This window comes from Cheilinus undulatus, linkage group 19 (assembly GCF_018320785.1).
Source record: "Cheilinus undulatus linkage group 19, ASM1832078v1, whole genome shotgun sequence".
Taxonomy (NCBI): domain Eukaryota; kingdom Metazoa; phylum Chordata; class Actinopteri; order Labriformes; family Labridae; genus Cheilinus; species Cheilinus undulatus.
In genome coordinates, this window is record NC_054883.1 from 12,812,754 (window position 1) to 12,836,838 (window position 24,085).

Sequence of the window (24,085 nt, forward strand, 5' to 3'; positions counted from 1 at the left end):
TCTCAAAGAGGCGATTGTTGAGCTCATTTTATGCCTTGTGGTTTGCCAGACTGAGCTGCCCCAGTGCAAGAGTTCATAGGACAGAACAGGCTGGTAGACACTGATGAATGAGAGGCACAGAGAGGAGTGTGTTTATGCTCTCATGTATTACAATCTCACTATGAACAGGAGCTGGATGCATCCGGTGGATGGACACTATTTACCTAAAACAACAAACTCCATAAACTTTCTGACAAGTTGGGCTATGGGAGATCATTTCTGTGTTTAAAAGAGCTGAGGAAAGTTTATTTAGCAAAAATGGGGCTTGAGAACTGTATATCTATCTAAATCCACCATTGGTGAAGCAATATGCTGAAATACCAACTGAGGATTCATGCTTTAAGTTCTTGCAGCAAGCCTGTAAAGATGATGTGATGATGTCCCAACTTTAACCATCCACTGAAAAAAAAGGTGAAGAGGGGTTAGGGAGAGCACACCTCCCACTATAAATTGCAAGTCTGTACCTGACAAGGGCAACACCCAAAGCAAATCAAAGCACCCTATGGGTGTCAAAACAATGCATATAAAACACCAACACTGATTTAATGCACAAAAGTCAAGGCTCTGATACAGTCAGTCTTATCAGGGTTTACACTGGATCTTGTGCAGGTGTTTATTTTTAGTCTTTGTTGTTAGAATTCCACCCAAAGGTGTAGTTTTCAATGACAGGCTGCTAAAAGAAAAGTCATAACAGCAAACACGGTGTTGTACCCGTCAGACCGGTGTTGCAGTGGGTGTGGACTGTGGGTGCTTAAGAGCCTGCTGGGCTGGCAGTGACTGTGCACTGAGCGGATCGGCTCAGAGGAGGGCACAGATTGGATTTTTCTCCTGCATGGGACCAAGACATAGGCTTAGTGATTGTGAGATATCATATTGAATAGTCAAAACTAACTCTGGAGGACCTTTTCTCAGTGTGAGGTGATTCATTCTAACTGGAATCACAATGGAGCACAATGGAACAGCCGGGAAGCATGGTGAGTTCTGGATACATAGATGTTTTATCATCCAGGATATGCTTCATTTTATTTGTTGGAATTTTTAACAATGGTGTCATTTCATTTTTTTTTCTTAATTATAAAATCAGTTAAAAAGGCAGTCAAAATTTTTCAAACAACATACATGCCATAGTTGGTGTTGCAAAAAACTGGTGGGAGAACTTGTTTTCCTTTAAAGCAAATGTGTGGTAAGAATAATCAGGGAGGAGGCAGTGGTTTTGTAAAAGATCACGTCTCTCAATGTATAGAAAAATACCCATGTGTCAATTCTAACCGCAGTCAGAGAGCTTATTTGGTTATGAAGAGCAACTTTTATCTGACACACACATATTTAAATGTATTGGGGGTTAAGGTTGGGAAAAATGATTTGTAAAAAAATAACAAAACTAGAGATTGTTTTTTCATTTACCATCAAATATATCAAAGAACTTAAACTTAACTTTGAAACAGGACAGTAAAGTTAGTTACATTTTTATACACATCCCCCATGAGGTGGTGCTATTTCACATCTCACTGAAAACTCAACAACAGGCAAGTTAAATATTAAAGATTTTAATCCACCTATTGTGTTTCTAGACTCATACATCAGGCTGTGAAACCCATAGCCAAGGGTTAAAAAGCCAGGCCCAGAATTAAAATTAGTTTAATGCTGAATTTGTCACTCTTTAAAAAGAAAACAACAAAATTATCAACTAATTCATCAAAACAAAACATGTAAACCAAACAGAAGCTCTTATCTTTCAAAAAGCATCACTTTTGAGACTCTCCTTCCCAATAAACAACCAAACTACTTGTCCTAGTAGAGCAGAGTTGACCTGTTTTCTTCCATTTGGCAGGCTACAGGCCTGTCTATGCATGCATCTCAAGCCCATACAAAGAAGACAGACTTTTTCAGCCATGTTAAAACAATGCAATATGTATTAAATGTTGTATAATGTTATTTTATTTCAGTGGTTTCCAAGGAGGGGAAGGCCCCTCACTGATTGAGGGTTGCAAGATGCTTTCCTAAACAGAAGAAACATTTAAAATGATTAGTGCATGGGTGATATTTCTGTTCAAATGAAAGTGGTGCGTAACAACCCTTCAAATGAAAGATTGCACATGACAGCAATAATGTGCTGCTTTTTAAAGGCACACAAAGACACCCCTTTGTGCAAACGTTGTGGTATGTCCCATTTATTTCCACAGGAAATTTAGATCATTGCACTCAGCTTTTAAGCTGTCTTATAATAATATAATGAATTGTTAGGAAAGGCCTTTTGGTTGGTGCACAACATTATATGCTTTAACAACCTCCAGGGGCAGTGGTGGTTCTCAGTAATGTTTTGGGACTGTTCTTTTGGGACATCTTTCTTTTTTTATTAGTATATGGAATATTACATCTAGAGTAAGACTATTGTTTACTGTAAGAAGACTAGTTTTTTTTTTCTGAAGTTCCTGAATGCATCACTTGAGCTTACAAGTTAAATCAAAGATCTTTTAATACCACCAAACCAACAACTTTTCGACTTGAATGAGAGAACATGTTCAAGAGTGCCTCCAAAGCGCGTTCACAGCAGCGGACAGTTATAGCTCCAGTTATAAGAGAGCAGTAGATGAGTATAGACCCGCCCCATGAGGGGGAACCAGCCTACGTGGTGTCTGTCTCCTCTGCACCGAGAACAAATTAAACTCTGACTCTGGATATTTCATTTTTTAAAACTTAGTCCAAAATGTCATGTTTACACAAACGTCCCAAAAGGACGAAATCCGAGGAGCAGGCTTTCCAGGAGCAGATGAGAAAAGTAGCATTGGAGAACGGAAAACGCCTAGGTAAGTGCCCCCCTTTTCAAAAGGTGCAAATGTGCCCGAGAGTGACGCGCGCGGTCAGTGTTTTGCAAACACACGCTTGCGCGCGCACATAGCCTTATGTTTTGATAACCCGGATTTTGAGAGATGCTAATCTTTATAACTTTTAATCCTGTACCGTGTAGTAAGACGTGTCTCTTTTTTTGGCGCTATGACGTTATAAGCATGCTCAGTGTTTTGGTGGTGAGTAGAGAACAAACTGAAGGTTTCCTCGTTGCCTGGGGCGATGAGTTCTCTAGTTTAGCCACGGTGACAACTTCAGAGAGCATGCTCTGTTTTTTGACTAAAAGCAAGGGTCAACACAGAAATGCAGTTGGGCTAACTTTGATCATGTTTGAAGGGGAATGTCCCTGTGAAAAGTTTCACAAGTTGGCAGATATTAGTCATTTTATGAGAGGCAGTCTCATAGCTCTCAACAGCTCAGACTCCATCAGTGAATTTAAGATCAAAAGGAAATTTAGTGTGCTATTGACGAAGTTTTCCTTGATGCAACACCCTGTTGCTCAAAATTAATTCAGTTATTACTTTACTCTGTCATGTAGCTGCAGAATGGTAAAGATAATTTTGGAGTTAGATACAATTCAATTGAAAATCATCACACTTGTTTCTTAAGGAAGCCCTAAGAATCCATACATTCTCTATTTTCCCTTAATGAATAAATTTAGATTGTTTTCTCAAGATACTGACTTCTTTATCTTGTTAGACTGTCTTATGATATCAACCTTTTCCTTGATAATGACCAAATTTGTTGCCTTTTTTCCAAGATTTAATTTGTTAACTCAGAAAAACCAGTGGTGTTATTCTTCCCAATATAGATAATAAGTCATAGTATTCAGGAAACGGCTAAAATGTATTATCACAAGAAAATGGAGTACAGATATTTGTATGGATGTATTTCTACTTTGGGCTTCTGTAGTTTAGGTACTGGGGAAACAAAAAATGCAAATTGATAGTTTCATCACCAAAATGCTCCTGATGTATTTGTGCAATTAAGACAATTGTTAAATATGACTGAGCGTCTGTTGTTGTTTACATTGGTGCTTTTTTATACCACCTATAATTCAAATAACTGAGATTGCATTATTCTGAAATGTGCTGTCAGAAGTATTAAAAAAAAGACTACTGTTAATCTTCTTAAATGGGACATTTGGAGCTTTGGTTTAAGCTGCATGCTAGGTATTCACATTTTTCCCTCCTTCCTCCTTTTTACCTGGAAAAACAAGAGTTTTACTATATACCAAATACAGAACACCAAGTCTTCTTCAGGTTGTGTATGTGAAGTTTTTTCACCATCCACTTCCCTGAGGGTTTCCCTCCCTCCCTGTTATTTAACACACATTTTTCCAATCTCCTTGCCCTAGCTTGCCCCCTTCTTTAAGGGTGTAGCAGCAGACAAACCAAAGGTTCAAGCTCATTTCTTATCTAGCCTTGCATCTAAAACTGATTACTCTGCAAAACAAGGGAAATGAACCCTCATCTTCTTGGAAAATGCTTGAATACACATTATGACTCATGTTAAGTGCAGACACATATCTGTGGTTGTCAACGTGAAGCTGGCATGGGTACTTCCTTTTCAAAGTAAAACAGATGACATAGAGAAGAAGATGAAAAATAAATAGAGACTGAAAGCCTGACTGAGCGGAGGCGTCATACAAACTCTGGAGTCCTCCGCCCTGGCAGCAGAGAGTCTCATAAACGGCCTCTGTGAGTACGTGGTGTGAGACGAGGGAAAAATCTCTGTTATGTTGTGGTCCTGCCCACAACACAGCCTCACTGAGTTGTTGTGATGTTGTTCTCCTCAAATGCCCTTGGAGGACACAAGTTATTCTCCTTTTCTGACACAGAGCGACACACAACCTAGTTATATTACATTTAACAACCATTTTAAGCTTGAGCAATACAAAAGCTGAATGTAACGTCCCACCCAAACACCAGCATTACTTCACATCTGCACACATGGAACAGATAAACCAAACATAGTCCCATGAGCTTATTTTGGACTCCTGCAGTGTAGAACATGAATCATGTCACACACCCTTCTCCAGAAAGCCATCATCAGCAGATTGCTCAGCTGAGTGATAAGACACTGGCATTGCTCATCTGTTGTGAAACATTTTACTGTGCACTGATTCAGCCCCCAGCATTAATCAGCTGCTAAATAAAACAAGTTTGATCGTCATGTGGACTATAGACAAGACAAGGCAAGAAATCATTCTTTTTTTAACCAAGAAAATGCACTCAGGCTAAAGTTAGGTTATACTATAAAGTGCTTTCTGTACTTAAAGAGCCAAGCCAAATCTGAGTTAGTGAAGAGTTAAGGAGGGTGGCATTTCAATCCTAAAGTGAACCACTGATCTTTAACACTTTCAATCCTTGTTACATGGCATATAAAGATATTCAACGCCTTGGATGTTTTACCCTTTTGTTGATTTTATAAATCAGTCATAACACAATTTGGCTTTCTTATGAAAAAGGAATAAAAAATCTCTTTAATGTCTAAGTGAAAACTGTTTTCTACAAAGTAATGTCAATTAAATAGAATTATGTAATATAAAATAAGGGACTGCATAAACACTCACACTCTTCAAGTCAGTATTTAGTAGATGCACCTTTGCCTGTAATCTCAGGACTGAGTTTGTGTTCGGTCCCAATCGGGCTTGCAGGACACTGCAATTTTATTTTATTTTTTATTTTTATTTTTATTTTTTTATTGCAAAACTGCTCAAGCTCTGTCAGGTTGCCCAGGGATCAGACGTGAACATCCCTTTTTAAGTCCAGCCACAAATTCACTATAAGATTGAGATCTGAGCTTTGACTCCATTACTCAAGAACTTTCATCTTCTTGTCTTTAAACCATTTCTGTGTAGTTTTTTCTGTATGCTTCAGGGCATTGTCTAGGCTATTTGAAAAATAAATTTTTTCCCAAGCCACAGTTCTCTTGTAGACAGAATAAAATTTTCCTCCAGGATTTTCCTGTATTTTGCTGCATTTATTTTACCCTCTGCCTTTGCAAGCCTTCCAGGGCCGGCTGCTGAGAAGCATCCCCACAGCATGATGCTGCCACCACCGTGCTTCACAGTGGGGATGGTGTATTTGTGCTGATGTGCAGTGTTTGGTGTCTTGGCTGGTGGCCAAAAAGCACTATTTTGGGCTTATCAGAACAAAGTATTTCAACAGTGGCTTTCTCTTTGCCACTCTCCCATAAAGCTTTGACTGGGAAGAACCCAAGCAACAGTTGTTGTCTGCAGAGTCTCTGCCATCTCAGGTGCCGAAGCTCCTAACTCCTCCAGAACAGTCAGAGGTGTCTTAGTGACCTCTCTCACTAGTCTCCTTCTTGCATGTTCACTCAGGACGGCCTGATCTTGGCTTATGTGCCATATTCCATCCATTTCTTGATGATGGATTTAACTAAACTCTGGGGCATGTTCAATGCCATGAAATTTTTTTGCATCCATCCCCTGACAAACTTTTCAATAACCCTTTCTCTGAGTTGCATGGGATGTTCTTTTAACTTCATGGGGTAATGGTAGCCAGGAATACTGATTAACCAGTGACTGGACCTTCCAGACATAGGTCTCTTTAGACTACAGTCACTTGAGACACATTCACTGCACTCAGGGGATCCCCATTTCACTTAATGTGAGACTAGCATGGATGAACTGGATAGACTTTGAAGGTCACAGATAAAAGGTCACAGTCATCAAGCCTCATGTTGATCCCAGGCTTTCCAGGGCAGTCATGTGAATGCAATATCTCAAGAATGCTTTGAGAGACTTTCTTCACACTTTACACTCACGCTCACTCAGACTCATGGACAACCTGATTACATTGTTGAGGTCAAGGTCATGGGCCTCGTGTTTATTTCTTATTTGTTGATGCAATTCCTCAAGAATGCTTTGAAGGATGTTTTTTTTAAACACTGTGTATATCCTAGAAAGGAATACATATCGCATAACGTATTTCCCGACATTGTTCTGTCCTGTGTTGCATTATGGGTAGCATAGGTCTGGCAATGTATTTTTAAATCTGCATAAAAAATTTAGTAAAATTGTCACTAAAAGTGTATTATGTTTGTGTCACACCTTTCTTTTCCCGTCCATGTGTGCAGGTCTCGAGGGAGATCCTGATCTACAGTTCCTGCTGGTCGGTGGGCATCTGGTGAAGATCCGTTCGAGCTCCTGGAAAAAGGCTCGCTTCTTTAAACTGCAGGAAGACTGTAAAACATTTTGGCATGAGTCCCGCAAACTGCTCAGGAGAAACCAAACCTGTGAGTATACACTATAACCGGATGACTTTGGCGTCTCAATATTAGCTTTTTGCTATGGAGCAGATTCACGGAAATGACCCACATAGATAATGCAGCCAAAGGCAGAATGGAAAATACTAGTGTAAATCCAGGCTCTTTCCTTGTTTCTGTGTTTGAGAGTCAATATTTCCTTCTGATTTCTGTTTCACTGATCCACTCTCAGAGTGTGAATGTTTTAATCTGTCCTCTGGGTCTGTGTTAGCTTTTCTACAAGCTGCAGCTACCAGGGCTGATAACCTCTAGCCTCTGCCTCAGCCTTGAATAAACATTAAGAGATAGCTTTAGTGTTATAGTCCCCATACTGACTTGATAGGGAGCGATGTGGTTGTGTGAACGGTCATGAGGCAAGCTGTTTTTGTTTTGTTTTGTTTTTTTTCTTTAAACCAACTCAGAGATGGGCCTTCTGTTTGCAGGAGGTTTCCTTGTTTACGGAAATAGGCTGAATGCTTTATTGCTTTCCTGTGGGCTTTAGCAATCTGTAATTACCAATCAACTCTTAAGTACTTAGGCATGAGGTAAAAGAGCGTGGGAGGACAGCATGCTTTGTTTTTAACCATGTTTGGTAAAGGTTTTATCTGGTATCTTTTATCTGGGTAAAGCTTATTACATTAGTCACTCCAGTTTTTAAGACTGTAATGCTGCTTCTGCCATCTATATTGAATACACACAGGATTTAATGATGTATGTCTCTGTGTGTTTCAAAGGATTCTTAGGTTTTTGTTTATCTGAATGGAGGATCCATGAAAGTATTAGTTATGCAGAATCATTTTCATATTGAAAAAGTGTCATTCTGGCTTTTTTTACCATTAATCCTGGGTATCCAGAATCCAGAAGTCCAAAAATGATTTTAAATGCAGTTGTCTGAGGAGAAGTATTGATTGATTGATTGATTGATAAAACTTTATTGTCAAATGCAAGATCTGAAATTTGTTTTGCATTAAAACAGCAGCTCCGTCATACATGTATGTATGAACGGTAATTTACAATATCTCAATAATTTCATAAAAACAAATAATTTAATCTCACTTTGTCTTTGAAAGCAGTTGCTTCAGCTACAAACCCAGGAGGTATTATCAGCAAAAGCTTCAGTATCCTGAATTATTTCGCTGTAACATTTTAAGCCATTTCAGACCATCATTTTGGCATCTAGGGCTACAACTTAACTGTTTTGTTGGGTTCCCCCTGCTCTTAAAGCTTATAGTTTTTGGCTGCCACCAGCTCATTACAAAACCACAGACAGAAGAAGTCAACAGCTATTTAGTTTGTGTACATACTGAAGCATATTTGCTAACATGTTAGCACATAACGCCTGAGGTTAATGTTGTCTTTATAGTTTGTAAGGCAGCACCAAGTTTCCAAACTATTATGTCGTTATATCAAACTTTTCTTGAGTAATTGTATGGTATTGGGTAAAGTCTAAAAAAAATTTACTGATAGGGTAGTAACCATGCACAGGGCTGACGACAATTATATCACATTTTTTATTATGTTCATTTTTTTTTTACAAATACACAAGTATTTACACAATATTTGTTTTTCGTTTTCAAACCTTTATTAATAAAATTAACAGATACTCCATTTCTTGTACTCTTTGTTCATTTGAATAATAAAAAAAATGATATCTAAGGCTAGGGTAGCCCTGTTAAAAGAGTATTTTAATGTGTATTTTAGGCAAATTGAATTAATTTTTCCATATTTATATAGTTGTTTGTGTTACAAGATTATGTTGCATTCCTATTTCTTGATTAACACGAGGGAATTTCTGGATATGATTTACTTAAAACTAGGGATGTTCCTATGCGTCTATTTTCCCAATGCTTGTTTAAATTGTGTTTAACCAACTAGTCTAAAGAGAAAAAAAAACGTAGAAGCTGACTAGTCAGTGGAGTATATCGTCTCAGTTTGCTTAATGTAGGATTTCAGTTGTTTGACAGTTTAGGGTTGGTGTGTTGTGAAAGGCGACTTTGGATCAGTAGATGTAGTCTGTTGACTCTCAGCCAGATGATTTGGGGTTTGATCCCAAACTCGTGCAGTCACATGTTGATGTGTTCTGGGCAAGATACTTAACCCCACTTTGCTCCCACAGCTGCATTCATTGCGTGTAATTGTGTATGGATGCATCAATGGAATTAGTTAATGCTGATGTTAATACTAATGACCACGGATTATGTTAGCTCTACTAATAGTCCTGTGATGTCCAAGTAACAGACATCATTAAGGCTACATCTGGAATTTTTGCGAACAGATTTAACAACCATAGAGTGATCTTATTACAGACAAGCCGAAGTAGGAAGAAGTTAACGAAACACTTAAATATAGAGAAGCAACTGATCTAAAGCGTCATATTGACAAATCTTTTTGATGTTAATTCAGTTTCACATCCATCACTGATGAGCCAGGCTGATGTGAGCCTTCAGGCTCTGCTTTGTGTACTTGAAAACAGGTCCATACAATGTCAGGAAACTCGATTTATGACCATGTATCAATGTCAATGGTCCATTGTGTCTTCAGGGAAAGGCTCTGATCTCTGTCGAGTCCAAATAGGCCTACTGTAAGCAGTGTTTCAGGCCATTTTGCCACTCAGCCAAGCTGGCCAGTCGTGTTGCACGCTGAAACAGACGTCAGTGCATACCCTCTATAGGAAAGACCTGTGGTGTAAAAAGTACTTTGCATAGTCAAACGACTAAGAAAAGGTCTACATAAGCTCAAGTTTATTTACCATTTTTTTAAAAATGAGGTGCAGCACAGGTAAAAAAGATTACTAGAAATTGAATGAATAGATAAATGCTATTCATGTGAAAAAGATTCATGCTACCTCTGCTATGCCCCATTGTGGCTTCTGTATCACAAAACATCTGGCACTGCCCTGATTGAACTTTTCGATATTTGACAGTCCTCTAAAACCCTGCAAAGCAAATGGATTGGCCAGATTCCAAGTCTGTCATCAGGCACATCCATCTTACAAAGGGCCAATCTGAAATAATTGTACCAGGCCTGAAAGCAGACCTGACCAATCAGCATTATTTGAGGTGAATGAAGCAGTAGTCACAAGCAGAGTGTAGTTGTACTGGGGAGGGTAGCAACGGCTGCCGTTGGTGTAGAGTTTAGCTCAGATGTAGCTATAGTATGGCAGCAGTTTTATCAGAACTGGACCACATTTGAAAGCGCTTCATGACGGGAAATATGTTTTTTGCACTTCTCCCAGTTGGCTTCAGCATGAGTTTTATCCACCAACAAGGTCCATAGTTAATAAACTAAGGCAGTGCCTGTCCGTCAAGCTCTGGTTACAACCTGAGCTGCTTATGCTGAGGTAGTCACCTCAATGCTTATCTAATTACCTCCTAAGACTTTTTTGAAAAGTCCTGAAAGCTTTGAACGAGATGTTTCCAAGGTGAATGTGAAACACACAGTAGCCTTTGCAATGAATCTATGAAACAGTCTATCTGTCATGTCAGGCTAAGTCCTCCATACTCAGTTACCAAATGGAAGAAAAGCCTTTCCCTCTGGATCACTTCTTAGGAATCCCAATATACTTAAAACCTGTTTATTTTTTCCCGCACACAGTGATTCCCATTTGCCTTGACAGTGTTTACACTAAGAGATAAACATTTATGTACTCTCTGTCAGGGTCATACGGGGTTTATGACAGAGGATCCACATTCCTCTCTTAAGATTACATAAAAGCCCCATGAGAAACTTCCCTAATATTAGCATTTTCTGCTATTTTTCACTGAGAAAAGAGGATGGTAACTAAAGCTCTCCAAAACAGCAGTGGTACTTGCCCTCTAGTCAGATAAGAATTTGACTAAACAGTATTCATGAGCTCAAGTCAAGATTGGAGGGTGTTATTATTTTGCATTCCACAAAATATTTTCCTTATCAGGCATTGTTTTTTACACCTCAATTACAAGTTTGATAAATGTAACAGCCAAAATAGCAAACTAGTGCTCCGTCTTACTGGGAAAACACCCTTTTTCATGAAAATCTTCCTTTTGAAGAGAGGAGTTTTAGAAAGTATTTACAGTGCTGGAACTTACACAATAATCTCATTGTATGAAATTTCATCTGGTATTCAAGCAATGCCGGCATGACAAGGATGACATGACTTGGACATTGTGGTTTTCTTCTCTTCAGATGGGATTATCTGAAAACGCTCCAAACTTACTCCCCGAATTCCTCCACTGTCTGTTTTGCTGGGGAATAATGTGCATCTACTTATTAAACAAACACTCCTCTTCTGGCTGGTGCCTCCTAGGTATTTTGTACACCCGACCTGAAGTCAGCTGAGCCTTGGGTGTGTTTTCAGCTTGCCACCCACTCACTGTTGTGTTATTCTCTTCGAGCAATCTGACCTTTAGATTCATCCTTCCCCTGTATAGTCTCTGATTCTCACAGGAACAATGCTTGCTCTTTATGTGACTCTCCAACTCCGGGTTGTAAAGGGCAGGAACACTGTGATTTTAACCCCACTGCTACATATGGCCTCTTAGCTAAGCCTGGGGTCTATAGGGTTTTGTTACATGGGCGGTTGCTGCCATTTAGCATGATTAGATCATGCGTGGCCGTGCACACTCTTCTGTGTTTTACTGTTGGAGAACAGGGCCCAGCCCCTAATGTATGGGTTGAAAACAGGGGCAGGAACCCTAAGTGTATATTGTCTTTGTTTGGGTTTCAATTTTTATTTTATTGCCAATCTTATTCTTATTCTATTGCCAAGAGTACATGAGACAAGGAGCTCAAACAAGGGCAGATTGCATTAAACTGTTGTGAAGTATGGTAATGAAATCAATGGGGATGTGGTTGTGTGGTTCAACAGCAACAACGAAATGTCTGAGAGATCTCTCTTTAGAGCTTAAACTGCCTGTTAAATTGCCAATTGGAGACCTCAATTTGTTTGGTATCTTTTATCTGAAGTTAAGTTAATTTTTTAAACTAAAGTAGCGACACACAATATCCTAAAATGTATGAGGGTAGGCTACTATGATCGCTAGCTAAGCTAGCTGTGCCATGTAGCTCTGCTGTTACTAGCATAAACAAGCATTTCTAGCTTCCTTTAGCTATTTGTTTGGGTTTTTCTCCCCTTAGTGGTACTGTTTAGTTCATTTTCACTGCATTTTATCAATTTGAATTACTTCTGCAGTTGGCTTTTTTGGCTAGAAAAGCTAAAATTAGGTCTAGTAGAATGCCTTTTGCCAAAAACAAGACTGACAACGCTCACAGCTAGCTAACAGAGGTAGAAAAGTGGTGAATTTAGTTTTTTTAACATTTAAAGCATAAAATATACATCCTTCCAAAGCTGCACATAACCATGTTGTAAAAATTAATCTAACAACTTCATGTAGGCTAATGTCAAAGGCACTGTTAGCTAGTTGTGATATTCAGTTTTCAGTTATTCTGGCTTTAGCTTCTGTTAGCTGTTTGTTTTGACGCTTACTACTCTTAACATTACTATTTTTGTCCGTTCTCACCGCATTGTGTGGACCATACTTCTTTGTACAGTCAGCTGTTTCAATTTAAAATCTCTAACTCACGGTAAGCTAACTTTATCACCAAACAGGCGAGAGACAATGTTAGCCAGCTACTAAGATAGGAAAGTGGTGCATTTGGAGTGAAATGTTTGGTTTATCTATGTGTAGGGTTTCACCAGTTAAAGCTGCATCAAAAATGTGAATAATGAATGACATTTTTACATGTAATGACGCTTTATTTGTGGATAATCAACTCTGCAGCTATGCCCAACTTTTATGATCTTTTGCGTTCAGCTGTTTTTTGTTAAAACTCTTAACCCAAAATACACCACTATTCACAAAACAAAAAAAGAGCAAAAATTAGCAGCTAACCAAGTTGAAGTCGATATTTTGAAGCTACAGACCAAGACATATCTCCAAGGAAGCTGTTATGTGTTGTGCCTGAGTGAAGGCCACAAAACCAACTTACTAAAGGGAAACAAAAGCTTTCCTGTAGATAAGAAGTAAAAACTTTCTCTGGCACTCTGTGGTTTTAGTGATGATCAGGAAAAACATTCCACAAGATACTCTACGGAAGAATTATTACATTTCAGTTCAGGAGAGCTATAAAGAATACTAGAAACTCTCTGGTCAGTGACAATTGTTTTTTTGTTATTTATATCGTTGGACAGGAGTCATCAACTACACTTGGACATGGGCCAGATTTTGTATTGACAGACACTGTGGGGGCCAGACTTTCAAATGAACTCAATCAGATAAATATTGTGGTCTAACTAACATATTATTGTATTAGTATTTAAATTTCCTTCAATTCTTAGGCATTGATGATCAGATCAGGCCCTACCACCCATACTACAGCCAACAACAATGAAGCGTTTGAGATATTTTACATACTTATTTCTGGGGGTTTTCTGTTGTCCATCACTTTGTTTGACACCACTACTATGCTGTGCTATGATTGGTGAGATAAATTTAATAGTCTTTTGGGCCAGATGGAAAGCCCAGGAGGGATTCATGTGGCCCCAGGCCACCAGTTGACGATCATTGTACTGTAGTACATACTACTGTAGTATTTAGCCTTTTTAAAATGTAAACCCCCTTTCTTTAAACAGAAAAGTGCAAAAATGTGCAGGAAAAAGTGGTAGAAATGGGTCAAAAATTGATAAATTGGGTAGTCAGTGGTAGATATGGGCAGAAAAAGGGATGTAAAGGGGTTTATAAAGTGTAAAAAATAGGTTAAAAGTGGCAAAAAGCATTGAAAAGGGGTTTAAAAACGTCAAAAAGGGCAGAAAAAGGCAATCATTGGCAAGTAAAAGGTGTGTAAATGGGTCAAAAAGAGGCTAAATTGGATTATTTATTGTAGATTTATATTGAAATGTGGTTGAACGGGCAAAAAAAATGCATTAGAAAATGGGATTTAGACGCACATTAAATCTTTGTGAGGGCTGGCTATGAGTGCAAATACACTCTTTTCTAACATGATATTCAGTTGAACTTGAATTATATGCTTTTCTGAATGATTTGACTTTTGGAAATAATTCTTTGCAAATTAGTTTTAAAAAAAATGAAACTATGACTATGTAATACCATTCAAGTTTTCTATTTATTTTTATGTATTACTGAAGTATAATTCATTTGGACTAAGAGATATATTTGTGTATCTGATTGTAATTCAGGCTGTAAGTTTCCATTGTTGACTAATATGTTTTTAAGTTCAAGATTAAAGACTGATATTGTATATCAAATTTAATTCAACCCAAAGTTTAAAGGGTCTGAAAATTGTCTTTGGCAGTTACTGCTTTTTTAATACAGACTTTAGCTATTACCAAAACCAAAAACTGTTACCAAACCAAGTTTAATCAAACACCCCCTCTCTCCAAACAGTTTCAATTGACGACATCGATTCAGTGCGCAAGGGGCGCCAGTCTGAGGGTCTCAACAAACACACAGACCCTAGTGTTGAAGACCAATGCTTCGCCATCATCTTCAAGGGCCGCAAAAAGAACCTGGACCTGATGGCGGCCAGCGAGGCGGAGGCGAAGCAGTGGGTCAGGGGCCTTGAGAAGATCATCCACAACATGAAGAACCTCAATCGCCAGCAGAAGAGTGAGCAGTATCCTTGATAGAGTGTCAGAGAATTGACAAATATGTTTGCATGTTTCCCAGAAGTGTCTTTGCGCTCTTGAGATGAGACATACTTACTCTATGTGTTTGCAGAGATCAAGATTAGTTGACTTGTTAAAATACATTGCAAAATGCAGAAAAGTGTTGAGTTTAGTCAGCTGTAATAAATTCAGTTAGTTTACTTACATCTAAACATTAGCTGGATCATAAACTGCATGAGGAAAGCAGACAAGAATGACGACAACAAGATGAACCTGAAGGAGCTGAAGCACTTCCTGAGACAGATCAACGTTGAAGTTGACGACACGTACGCAGAGGAAATATTCAAGGTAAGTCGTACCATGCATCATAAACCCAATAAAAAGGTGTACTTTGTAAAAATGTATATGTTAAATTGATTTGTTTTCTCAATCTCAATATGATGTCGCAAAGAACTGTGACAAGTCCAATTCAGGTTCTTTGGAAGGCCCTGAGATAAAACACTTCTATGACCTGCTGACTCAACGGGAGGAGATAGACGTGATTTATGGGAATTATGCTGAAACAGATGGTCAGTTGAGCACGAGAGACCTGCTGAACTTCCTGTTGAATGAGCAGAGAGAGCAGGCGACCATGGAGGATGCGCTCAAGCTGATTGAAAAGTATGAAGTGGATGAAACAGGTAAGGTTAACTCAAGAAAAGGAATCATTTTATCATTGTTTAGACATTACTCTGAGTCTGTCTGTCTTCTGTCCTTCAGCAAAGCAGAACAATCGCATGACCAAAGATGGCTTCTTGATGTACCTTCAACACGAAGACGGCTCCATCCTTAACCCAGCCCACAGTAAAGTCTATCAGGACATGAGCCAGCCGCTCAACCATTACTACATCTCCTCCTCACACAACACGTATCTGATGGAGGATCAGCTCAAAGGGCCCAGCAGCACGGAGGCATACATAAAGTAATTACACATGTTGAGTTAAAATTGATTTTAATATTTTGACTTTTTTTTTTTTTATATCTCAAACATCTACCAGGGGTTGGTTTCAGACAAGATAAATGACAAAAAAACTGCTTTAGTATCCCTTTTCCACATTAACTTACCCATATGACTGTTAAAAGAAAACAGTGGTTTGCAAATAATTTACAACCAATATTCAACTGAATACAGTTGGGGTGGGTTCAGTGGGGATGTTTCCTTTTTCAGACAGAGGGTTTTAGAAACATCGTGCTTGCTGGAGGGACCCTCACCAGAGCACGAGAGAGTGGCCATCAGCCGTGCAGACCTGGCGTCAACCTCTGTCTAGGGACACATGGGAGAGACGGGAGGTCTTGGTTTCGCTACCTAGGGTTTGGCCGGGCTGGTGGTGGGTGTGAGCCCCCGGGCCCTTCCTGACTGCTGAGGTGAACTCGCAGACTGGGTGAACTGACCGCCCAAACACTGGCGCTGGGCTGGCCAGTGGGGCCCTCTGATGGTGGGTCTCGAATGCCGAATCTCGAATCGTTCAACAAATGCTAATAGTTATAACTTCATTTGTTTAGAAGTTTTAAAAACATGGCCATACAACATGCTTTGACACATATAAAAGCAAATGAAACAACATAGCAAAAGAAGCCACCAAATTCTATAGGCTAAGAGAATAAAACAACCAACAGCAGAATCACACAGATACATTAACAAAAATCCCACAGTAGAAGAACCCGAATGACACCAATAAAACTCAACCAATATATTAGCCATAAAATCATAAGAACTCAGGCTTCAGAAGACATCAGAAGGCATCATATAATCCAAGACATCGTAAGAATTACAGCATCATAAGACATCATCAAAACCCAGACATGAAAAGACATAAGAACTAAGACATCACGGGACAGATGTAAGACTCTACCATGCAAAGCAAAAATCATTTATCATCCTTCACAAGGACTGTGGACTTCTCTGGGCATGAGCTCATCTAAGCTCATCTGACCTTAAGTGGAAAAGTTTACTGTGGTCTGATTATGATTTTAAAATTGGGGGGGGGGGGGGTAATGGCTGCAGGATTCTACTGGCTAAAGAGGAAAAGCACCATCCAGACTGTTATTAACTCAAAGTTCCAAAGCCAGCATCTGTGATGATGAGGTGTATTGGTGCCTATGGCATGGGTAACTTACACATCTGTGAAGGCACCATTAATACTGAGAGGTATATACAGGTTTTGAAGCAACATATTCATGGCAGCATGGCTTAAAAGTAAAAGGTGTGCGTTGGAGACTGGCCTACATGCAGTCCAGATCTTTCTCAAAATGTTCGTTGCATTACTAGGCAGAAATTGCAACGCTTACAGAATGCTCTTAGAAGAGTACAACAGCGGTAAACATGCTCCTGTCATAACTTTTGTAAAACATGTCGCAGCAATCAAATTCAGAATGTGTTTATATATATATACAGTGCTAAACAAATTTATTAGCCCATGAACCCTAACCAAAGTAAGGTTTATGCCACAGCTGCCCTAAATTAACAGCATTGGTAATTACCAAAATCATTTTTTGGTTAATACACCAATATGTAGAAGTTCTTTAACCCAAATGATATTTTTAATGCTAAAATATAATTATTATTATCATGAATTTTCAAATTTACTGATTTACAGAAAAACTGAAAAAATAGTAAAGCACATTATTATTTCTTGATTAATATGTCAAATTATAGTTATTTACTTGCATTCCTGAACAGAAAAATTAGTTTTTGTGGTTGAATGTTATGCTTGATTAATTTCTGACTTCTCAGAGAAGCCCAGTGAGTCGGCTCAAATTTGGGTGAATTCAGTTTGAAATCCATCATTCCTGTTGAAAGTGGTTAAAAGTCGGGAGCTCACTGAAAATGAAAGAGTCCGCATTAAAGCACTTCATGATGCTGGATGGACTTTGAGACAAATATGACAGGTGGTCTAATAAATTTGTTAAACACTGTATATTTATTTAAAAAGCAGTACAATTTATCAGTTTGAACATTAAATATCTTTGGGTGTTTTAAGTTGAATTTAGGTTGAAAAGGATTTACAAATCACTGTGTTCTGTTTTTATTCAGATTTTACACAGTGTCCCAAACTTTTTGGAATTGGAATACTGTGTAAACTAGCAATAATGTAATTATACTACAAATATGTCCATTGCCAAATATTTATATTTTTTCAGAAACTAAAGTTATCTTTTTCAATTGAACTTTTGATGACCAAAAGTTGTTGCATTATTTAGTTTTTGTTGTGAATTGTAGAAAAAAGTTTTGAGCTGATCCCACTGATTGGCAGGTTTTCACGTATGTTTTCTTTCCTTGCAGAGCACTGATGAAGAGCTGTCGTTGCGTGGAGCTGGACTGTTGGGATGGAGCAAATGGTGAGCCTGTCATTTACCACGGCTATACGCTAACATCCAAAGTGCTCTTCAGAGACGTCATCAAGGCTATCAAAGAATACGCCTTCAAAGTATGTCAGATTATATGCCACTGACCATGACTGCATTCTCATTTGTAGATTTCTCTTTACTGAGTGTTTCTTTCCTTTATTTTCCAGACGTCAGACTATCCGGTAATCCTGTCCCTGGAGAACCACTGCACCGTGGAACAACAGAAGCTCATGGCCCATTACTTGATCTCCATCTTGGGTGATGGTTTGGTCACCAAGCCTCTGGGCAACACCATGCCCAGCAACTTCCCCTCACCTGAGGTATGCAACCTTTAAACTCACATTCCCTGTGATACTCGTAAAGATAAAAAGAATAATTACTATCTGTTTTTATTCCCAAAATTTACTGTTTTCAATTACCAAATATTTTGCATCACACAACTTTTTCTTTTCTTTTTTTTTTTTTTTTTTGCTGTTGAAATGGGGACTGACCAGTTAACGTATTTCTTTATTTAAAACAAAAATATACTTCCTTGCATTTAGTAAGAGCATGAAACATTACTAAAACAATATGTATATGCTGAATTTTAAGTCGACAAATTACAATGCAACACAAGTGAGGTCAACATTTGTCTATGCAGGAGCTGAAGGGCAAATTCCTTATCAAGGGAAAGCGACTGAACAAACTGGACGCTGCCTTCAACAATAACAGCACCATAGAGGACGATACTGTGTCTGAGGAGGATGAGGCTGCAGACTGTAAGGAGAACGGACAAAAAGCCAAACCAAAGGTAAGCCAGGAGTATCACACTTAAAAACGGAAAAGTTGTACATACCTTTGAATTAGATTAAACTGAGTCAGTATCTGTTCGCTTTCAGAAATCAAAAATCAAACTGGCCAAAGCACTCTCAGATATTGTGATCTACTGCAAGAGCGTCCATTTTAATGGCTTTGAACATGCCAAGGAGAACCAGGAATTTTACGAGATGTCGTCCTTCAAGGAGAGTAAAGCTTTTAACCTGGCAGACACTTCAGGTAGTTACAGTGCCTTACAAAGCTTAGCATCAAACTTGATGAAGATTTCTCATGATGAATAGTTTGTGAAAGTTGTGTTTTAAATTCATGCATTCTCTTAGCTACTGCCTACATCCACCACAACATGGACAAACTCAGCAGAATCTACCCAGCAGGCTCCAGGACTGACTCCTCCAACTACAACCCGGTGCCCATGTGGAACGTCGGCTGCCAGATAGGTATACTCAAATATCATCTGCAAATTTGAGAATCCTGCTGTTATGATATGTAGTACTACCATTAAACTTAAAGCTGGGACTTCATTGAAGTTTCTTTTTGAACTGGTTTTAGTGGCATTGAACTTCCAGACTCCCTCCAAGGAGATGCACATAAACCAGGGTCGCTTTCTGCCAAATGGTTTCTGTGGCTACATCCTGAAACCTGAGTTTCAGAGAAGTCTGTCCTCTCAGTTTGATCCCAGCGCACTCACTAAAGGGCCATGGTTACAGAGGAAGATATTACATATTATGGTAAGAGTTCTTGTTGTATTGTTCTATTGTACTTAAGTCATTGTTGTAGTTGAGTCACCAAACCTCAAGTCCGAGTTGAGTCCCGAGTCCCTAGTGTTCAAGTCCAAGTCAAATCCAAGACACCAAAGAAAAATCAGTTGAGCTCGAGTCAAGTCCCCTTTACCTGAGTCAAATCGAGTCCCCATTACCTGAGTCCAAGTCCAAGTCTAGTCCCCATTACCCATGTTTAAGTCCTAGACCAGTCCCCAGTACCTAAAACCTAGAGCCAAATTGAATTAAATTACTAATCATTTTAAAGTCATTCCAGCTTTCCAGGTGGGCTACGTTGATGTCTTTTATTTACGTTTGAATTTCTTCAACTTTTTTATTTTAAAGGACTAGAGGAGCCATTTACAGCAGTTGTGCACAAACAAAAACAAACATCTAAGAGCCCGTGGTTGAGTAGCCTTAAGACAGTGTTAATTTTGGCAACCTTTCTTAGTTTTAGGCTTTAGACAAAAATACATTTAGTTTTAGTCACATTTTAGTCCTGATCACCCTTCATAGTTTTACTCTAGTTTTGATTGATGAAATCTGAAAAACATTCCAGTCCAGGATGAGGGTCATTGATTTTTATTGATTTTGATACACTTATTAATACTCCATAATGATCACACTCTTTGTCCATACTATTAGTTATATTAACAGGATTATTTGTGTATTTAGGGTGGAAAAACGAGACAAGATGTTTTAACTTGTGCTTTACATCTATCCTATACTGCTAATTAAGTAAATATTTCTACTTTAAAAGGACTGGATTTATTCAGATTTCTTGCTAAAAAATAAAATTCCAATTTTCTCTGTGTGGCATTTGAACACATCACAAAAACGTCTTAACTTTGTCCCAGCTTTAATGCTCTAAAGTCTGAGCTGTCATCAAACACATCACAATTTTCGCATATGTCAACCATCTTTAGTTCACTAATCAGCATTATCTCACTGATGTTAACATGGACTTCAACATTGGATTGATATTTTTAACTAACGGGACTCACTACAAGGTTTAAGAGTTTTTATCACTCTGTCCAAGACGGAGGAGAATTACTGTAGCAGCAGCTAATATGACAAGTCTAAGCTATTTGGCAGCTGATGGAGATTTTCAGCGATTCAAAGGTAGGCCAACTGCATTTTAGTTTAATTTCTTGAAAAGATGACCGCTGTAATACAGAGAAGAGCCACAGGTTTAACCTACGCATCAACCTGTCAGCTCCTGTCTCTGTCACACTGCCACACACAACCAGACTCACCTGCTTCTCCTGCTCTGTCTCCTCTGGTTTTTCTAACAGACAGCAGGTTAATCACATGTGAATGTGCATGCAGGTAAAAGAACATGCATGAACAATGATCAGTTATGAGGTGTTTTCTCACACAAAAACAACATATATATTAGAGAATAAAACAGTCTGTATGAAAAAAATGGTTCGAGTCTTCCTCTTCATTCTTGAGTCCTGTTGTAAAAGCTCAAGTCCGAGTCTGAGTCCAAGTCGGAGTCATCAGCGCTTGAGTCCAAGTCGTGTCAAGAGTCCTCCAAATCATTTTGTAGGCCCTTAAGTGGACCTTAAGGTTTAAAATGAAACCAACCGTCAGGAAACTAAACTTATGAAAAATAGAAAAATTAATTAAAAAAAATTTTTAATCAAATTTTAAGTAAATCAGCCAGAGTGTCTCTTTTGAGGCATTTTTACCGGCACCAAGCCCAGATAAAGGAGGAGGTTTGGAATTGTGACGCTATAGAAAAACAATAATCGACAGAAGAAAGTTTATTTGTAGTTCTAAACATATTTAGGGTGTCTTTTACTCACTTATCATCTCTCTCATGACATTATTCCTCTCTCCTGCGACTTCTGGTGAAAGCCAATAGATACTTTCCTTATTGAGGAGTTGGCAACACTGGTCAAACTCTACTGGTCTAAAAACTATTACTTTAGAATTTGATTTGGTGCTATAAGTATTTTTGTTTTTAATAGCGTGCACATGATTATGTTTTTTCTACATATTTATATATAATCTGTTACTGTTTGTTTTTATTATGAAAAAAGGTGATCTCAGCTCAGCAGTTACCAAAGCTCAACAAGGACAAACACAATTCCATCGTTGACCCTCTGGTGAAAGTGGAGATCTACGGAGTCCCAGCAGACAACGCCAGCAAAGAGACACACTACATTGAAAACAATGGTGAGCATAGCACATACAGACATACACAGATATGGACACAAATTAAGTTCTCCCTTGAATTAATTTTCGGAATAAATGTCACAAGCTCTAGCACTGAATAAAATACACAGCTGAATGATAATCCATCCCTGCAGGGTTTAACCCCATGTGGAATGAGAGATTCCAGTTCGACATCCATGTTCCTGAACTGGCCATGGTGCGATTTCAGGTGGAAGATTATGACTCAACATCCCAGAATGATCTTATCGGGCAGTACTGTCTGCCAGTAACCAGTGTACAGAGTGGTAAGAAAGTCATGCTCAAACTGTGTAAAGTACTTAATTCAAAGACCAGTTCTTTGGATCCAGATCTTAAAAAGACTGATGTTTGAAGGAGCCAAGAATCAACGATTTATTTCACCTGATCTTTTCTTTTTCTTATGCTTTAGACATCTTTTAGTGAATCATCTGACTTCACTTTTTATGTTTCTAAGTTTGAGGTGTTTTTGACTCCGATTTCACAACGCAGTCATAACTCACTTCCTTCTTTCCAGGATATCGCCATGTCCCGCTGCTCACCAAGAGAGGAGACGTCATCTGCTCAGCCGGACTCTTTGTGCATGTCATGCTCATGGATGCTGAGTAGGCATCAGTTTGTGAAAGCCCTCAGTGACGTTTTAGAGAGATCCTAAAGAATCTACTCCATTTTAAATCTAAATAATATCAATGTCTAAAACATTTTTTATGGAAAAAACATTAGTCTTAAGTTTACCTCTGAGATTGACTCACTGTTGTCTGTGTAACACTTTTCTGTCGTTATATAATTTTAGATGAAATGTTTTATTGAAAGCTCCTGTTGGCTAACAAAGACAGAGGGAAAATGATAGAGGGGTTATTTAAAGAATCACTGAACTGGATGTGCCTTATTTGAAACAACTACAACTACAGCCTGGTGGTTATATGCCTCCATGAGGTATACAGTTAGAGCCTTGGTTCCAAACCTGGGGTCTGGGACCCCCTTGGGGGGCGCCAGAGATTTCAGGGGGGGCACAATGGCCTCTCTGCTCTGAGATTTTTAAAATTAGGATCTCTCAAACTGCCTAAAATCATGATAAAACCCATATGAATAATTCATACTAAGGTCTTTTCTAATAACACTTGAGGTCTGGGCTATTGTGTTTGGCTTTAAACAATGAACACAAGTTTAAGTTTATTTGTATTTTTGACAGCAATATGTCACTTTTTTCCTGGGGGGCGCAGCTCTTCTTAGATATGTGAAGAAGGGGGCTCAATGGAAAAAAGGTTGGGAACCACTGAGTTAGAGGACAGTGAAATTACTACAAAGTTTGAAAAAGTCCTGCAGAATGTTTTTGAAATATCAAGTGGATATTTGTTTGAAGAAAATCTCTTGAAGCATTCTTTAGGAATCCTTAATCCCAGATGGATGGACTTATGGTCAGACAGACATTCAGAAGATCTAAAGCTTTTGTCAGCACAAAGCCTTAAAAAAATAAAATAACACTATGAATAGTAAAGTGATTTCATATTGAGGACTAATAACTGCTTATCCTGGGCAGGATTCTTATGTTTAAGATTTCCCTTCAAGATAAAAACTCATGGAAAGTAAAAAGAACCTCTCATTTGTCTCGAATATAAAACAAGCCTTCTTTTAAGACCTCTTAATTTTCATTATGATGATCTCAGTGTAAACTAAAAATGCAAAAGTTTGGCTCAGAGAACGACATTTATTTCTGTGTACATGTGTTCTGATGTCAATTTGTGCAATGTTTTGAATGTTTTTGTTTTTTTAAACAGACTTTGATGCTTTTTAACTTGCCTATCGATATGAAAGAATGCATCCGATGCAAAACACATTTACCTTTTAACACACTTTATCAAGTATAGTGTGACAGACGAATTGTGATATTTGTTTTCATACTTTCATTTCATTTCATTTAATGTATTCCCAGGGTTTTCCATGACAAACCAGTCAGTGTCTTAGCTTTCTGTATGGCATGTCACTTTTGCATACATTTGCACTAGCTCTCAAATAAAACCAGCAGAGTCTTGTATAAAGTTTTTGTACTTATTTCCAATAAAGGTGATTTATTCATGCAAATGGTAATGAATGCCAAACTCAGTCATGCTACGATCAGCATAAAAATGAATAAAACAGATAAATATAAAGCATAACTGATAAA

General features: G+C 38.4%; 1 protein-coding gene across 2 annotated transcripts; it reads left to right on the plus strand.

The window, feature by feature from the left end:
• The first annotated feature begins 837 nt into the window (after positions 1–837).
• On the plus strand, positions 838–23,959 carry plcd1a (phospholipase C, delta 1a). Of its 2 annotated transcripts, none has more exons than XM_041813986.1 (15): positions 838–1,013; positions 6,991–7,149; positions 14,541–14,769; positions 14,980–15,109; positions 15,213–15,441; positions 15,521–15,722; positions 18,084–18,228; positions 18,316–18,468; positions 18,789–18,938; positions 19,027–19,183; positions 19,285–19,401; positions 19,514–19,692; positions 21,771–21,906; positions 22,041–22,190; positions 22,439–23,959. In XM_041813986.1, exons 1-15 carry the CDS (start codon positions 983–985, stop codon positions 22,528–22,530), a joined length of 2,259 nt encoding a protein of 752 aa, XP_041669920.1. In that variant the 5' UTR covers positions 838–982; the 3' UTR covers positions 22,531–23,959. The 2 variants fall into 2 exon arrangements, with proteins under 2 accessions (XP_041669920.1, XP_041669919.1); XM_041813985.1 differs by lacking the exon at positions 838–1,013 and adding an exon at positions 2,628–2,846.
• The last annotated feature ends 126 nt before the right edge of the window (positions 23,960–24,085 follow it).